Here is a 4,320-nt window from a genome sequence, read left to right as displayed (position 1 = left end):
CTGTGGGACCCGGGGCCCTGGCTGTCTGGGGAGTCCGTCACCCCGAGGCGACCGGCTCTTCCGGGGCTGGGACGGCTGTAGGCGGCAGGCGGCCTCCGCACCCGCGAACTCATAAATACTGCGGCGGCGCGGGTGGCAGGAGATGCGCGTGCGGGCAGCCCGCGCCCCCGAGGGTGAGCCGGGGTCCGGGAGGGCACCCCCGCTCCCGGATGGTCCCAACCTGGCTCCAGCCTGGCAGCTGGAGACAGGGCTGGAGCTGGGTGGCTGGGGGTGGGCAGAGAGGATGCGGCCTCTCTGGCCAGGATGGACTCTAAGGGATCTGGGGGTGGCTTGGGAGGATTGCGATCCCTAGGAGCAAAATGGAAGGCTAAGGATGGAGTAGAGCGGCCAGGTCCCGGGACGGCGGGGGTGGGGGTGGGGCGGGGGGGTGCAGGTGGGAATGCTTGGAATCTGGGGAGTAGGTAGGAGAACTGGGATTTCTAACAGCAGGATGGAAAGCTGGGGGTGGGGCTGCCTAATGCAACCTCCTTCACAGCCTCCACCCCACTCCCAGACCCCCAGCACTGACAGTGAGCTCTGCTTAGGAGCAAGGCTCCAGAATCAGGCCCTCCTGGGTTCAAATTCTGGCTCCAGTGCATGCTAGCTGTGCATCTGAATCACGCAGTTGCTCAGTTTCCTCATCTGTGATACGGGGATAATGAATGCTCACAGCCACCACCTCATAGCAATGTCGTGAGGCTCCCGGGAGTTAATCTATGTCAAGCACTTGGCACACTGGCAGGCAAGCTCAGAGCTCTGCTGCTGCTCCTTAGCGATTCTTATTTGGGGTTTCTCTCTCTAGCGTTGGATAACTGCCCGTCTTGAAGAAGACCTCCCTGCCCTCCTGCCTCTCTCCCCTAGAGCGCTGCTGCTCCCCATCCTCCCTGCCCTTCCTGCTGTGTCTGTGGGGAGCTGATCTCCTCAGTCTCCCTGCTTTCTCCTGTCTGCTGTCACCACCCCACCACCATGCACTCCCTTCCTGGCTGGTGGTCCTGCTGCTGTCTGCTCCTGCTATGCTCCTTGGGAGTCCAGGGGTCCCCGAGGGCCTCCAGCGCTGCGCCAGAGCAAGTCCATCTGTCTTACCCAGGTAAGTGTCCCTGACCCCTCTCTACGCCTCTCCCAGCAAGGTCCAGCGGTCTTGCTGGGAGATTTCTGAAGGGCTCAGAAATCCCACACTGTGGGCCCCTAGGCAGGTGGCTCGTTCCTTCTGAGCCTTGGTCATCCGCCTCTGTGAATGGGGCATACGGGCGGTGGTACATCTGGAAGTGCCGGGAATGATCACGGCGCTCAGCCCACAGTGAGGGCTCTCCCCTCTCCAAAGGGGGCTGCTGCTGTTCTTGTTCATTGATTGCATCCCTGTCATGTCTCCAGAACCTGGCACGTTCATTTGTTCGTGGTAGGTATTAGAGCCAGTTGTGGAAGGAACTAGTAGATGAGTGATGACAGAGCTGGGTTACCTAGTCCCTTCTCCATTCCTCCTCTCCTCTTCCCCCCAAGGCTGGCTGCCTCCTGATCTTTGATTAGGATCCTTGCACTGTGGGGGTGAGAGCTTGGACTCTGGACCCTCAGCACTCAGACCACGTGGGTTAGAATCCCAGCTTTGCTATGTATCTGCTGTGTGATCTTGGGCAAGTGGCTTAACCTCTCTGGCCTCAGCCTCCTCATCTGGATAATGGGGTAATATTAGTACAACCTTGGCCAGGCGCGGTGGCTCAAGCCTGTAATCCCAGCACGTTGGGAGGCCGAGGCGGGCGGATCATGAGGTCAAGAGATCGAGACCATCCTGGCCAACATGGTGAAACCCCATCTCTGCTAAAAATACAAAAAAATTAGCTGGGCGTGGTGGCGTGCGCCTGTAGTCCCAGCTATCTGGGAGGCTGAGGCAGGAGAATTGCTTGAACTCGGGAGGTGGAGGTTGCAGTGAGCTGAGATTGCGCCACTGCACTCCAGTCTGGCGCCTGGTGACAGAGGGAGACTGTCTCAAAAAAAAACAAAAAAAAAAAAAAAATATATATATACACACACACACACACATATCAGTACAACCTCATGGTGAGGTATAATGAGTTGCTACCTGTAAACAGGTAGAACTGAGGCTGTGTGTGGTGGCTCACACCTGTAGTTCTAGCAGTTTGGGAGGCTGAGGCAGGAGGATCACTTGAGGCCGGGAGTTTGAGACCGGCCTAGGAAACACAGTGAGACCTCTGCCTCTTAGGAAAAAAGAAAAAATCTTAGCCAGGTGTGGTGGCATGCACCTGTAGTCCCAGCTACTTGGGAGACTGAGGTAAGAGGATTGCTTGAGACCAGGAGTTCAAGGCTACAGTGAGCCACGATTGGCCACTATACTCCAGTCTGGGCAATGGAGAGACCCCGTCTAAAAAAAAAAAAAAAAAAGGAGGAGGCGGAGCGTGGTGATGCATGCCTATAATCCCAGCACTTTGGGATGCCAAGGTGGGTGGATTGCTTGACATCAGGAGTTCAAGACCAGCCTGGGTAACATAGCGAAATCCCATCTCTACAAAAAAATATAAAAATTAGCTGGGCATGGTGGCTCGTGCCTATAGTCCCAGCTATTTGGGGGCTGAGGCAGGAGGATCACTTGAGCCCAGCAGGCAAAGGTTGCAGTGAGCCAAGATCATGCCACTACCCTCCAACCTGGGTGACAGAGTGAGACCCTGTCTCAAAAAAATAAAGGTGGGGTAGGCAGAACTGAGCTTGGCATGTAGCAGCAATTTCCATGCATTTTTAATCTCAGGACTGTTTTACACTGCTAAAATTTATGGAGAATCTCAAAAAGCTTTAGTTTATGTGCATTATAGATAGCAATATTTACTATATTTTACTATATGTACTATATTTACTAACATTTACTATATTAGGTATTAAAACTGAGGCATTTAAAATCTTTTATTGTCGGCTGGGCGTGGTGGCTCACTCCTGTAATCCCAGCACTCTGGGAGGCTGAGGCGGGCAGATCACAAGGTCAGGAGTTTGAGACCAGCCTGGCCAACATGGTGAAACCCCATCTCTACTAAAAATACAAAAATTAACTGGGCATGGTAGTGCACACCTGTAATCCCAGCTACTCAAGAGGCTGAGGCAGGAGAATCACTTGAACCCAGGAGGCAGAGGTTGCAGTGAGCTGAGATCGCGCCACTGCACTCCAGCCTGGGCAACAGAGTGAGACTCCATCTCAAAAAAAAAAATTTATTGTCATTTAAAATTAACAACAACAAATGCCTTCTGTATTAATGTAAGTGGTATTTTTCATGAAAAAACTATATTTTGCACAAGAAGAAATTGAGTAAAGAGAGTGGCATTGACTTGCATCTTCTAACAATCTTTTATTTTTTTGAGACAGGGTCTCGCTCTGTCACCCAGGCCGGAGTGCAGTGGCACAATCTTGGCTCACTGCATCCTCCACCCTGCAGGGTTCAAGCGATTCTCTTACCTCAGCCTCCCAAATACCTGGGATTACAGGCACCCACCACCATACCTGGCTAATTTTTGTATTTTTTATAGAGATTGAGTTTCACCATGTTGCCCAGGCTGGTCTCGAACTTCTGAGCTCAAGCAATCCTCCTGTCTTGGCCTCCCAAAGTGCTGGGATTATAGGTATAAGCCACCATGCCTGGCCTGAAATTCTTTAGTGTCTGGTTTAGTAACTGACACCTGGATTCTCCTCAGATCTGTTTTCATTTCAGTCTGTTGTATTTTGTTGTTTCGGATTTCACCCGTGAAGAAACTGTTCTTGTGTAGACATGTGGTTGAAACAGGGAGAAACGCTGTTTGTTTTTTGAGACAGGGTTTGGCTGTGTCAGGGTTTGGCACCGGAGTGCAGTGGGACAAACATGACTCACTGCAGCCTCAGCTCCCAGGCTCACGTGATCCTCACACCTCAGTCTCTCGAATGGCTGGGACCACAGGTGCCTGACACCATCCCCAGTTAATTTTCTTTTTTTGAGATGCAGTCTCACTCTATTGCCCAGGCTGGAGAGCAATGGCACGATCTCGGCTCACTGCAAACTTCGCCTTCGGAATTCAAGTGATTCTCCTGCCTCAGCCTCCCCAGTAGCTGGGATTACAGGCGTGTATCACCACACCCGGCTGATTTTTGTATTTTTAGTACAGACAGGGTTGCACCATGTTGGCCAGGTTGGTCTCAAACTCCTGACCTCAAGTGATCCACTCGCCTCAGCCCCCCAAAGTGCTGGGATTCCAGGTGTGAGCCACCGTGCCCGGCTCTAGTCCTGGTCTTTTCTATCTGTGACAGTTCCTCAG

The 4,320-nt window shown here is 52.6% G+C and overlaps 1 protein-coding gene across 1 annotated transcript in view; it reads left to right on the top strand.

The window, feature by feature from the left end:
* The first annotated feature begins 755 nt into the window (after nt 1-755).
* Nucleotides 756-4,320, top strand: part of ACP7 (acid phosphatase 7, tartrate resistant (putative)) — a 23,620-nt gene continuing 20,055 nt past the window's right edge. Inside the window, exon 1 of the mRNA XM_032248845.1 lies at nt 756-1,126. Within this exon, the coding sequence (XP_032104736.1) occupies nt 1,006-1,126 (121 nt within the window). The 5' untranslated portion in view covers nt 756-1,005. The remainder of the gene's footprint in view (nt 1,127-4,320) is intronic.

Source organism: Sapajus apella, unplaced genomic scaffold, assembly GCF_009761245.1.
Source record: "Sapajus apella isolate SASKATOON/1434 unplaced genomic scaffold, GSC_monkey_1.0 scaffold68, whole genome shotgun sequence".
Lineage (NCBI taxonomy): Eukaryota > Metazoa > Chordata > Mammalia > Primates > Cebidae > Sapajus > Sapajus apella.
This window is presented reverse-complemented; position numbering and strand designations above follow the sequence as displayed.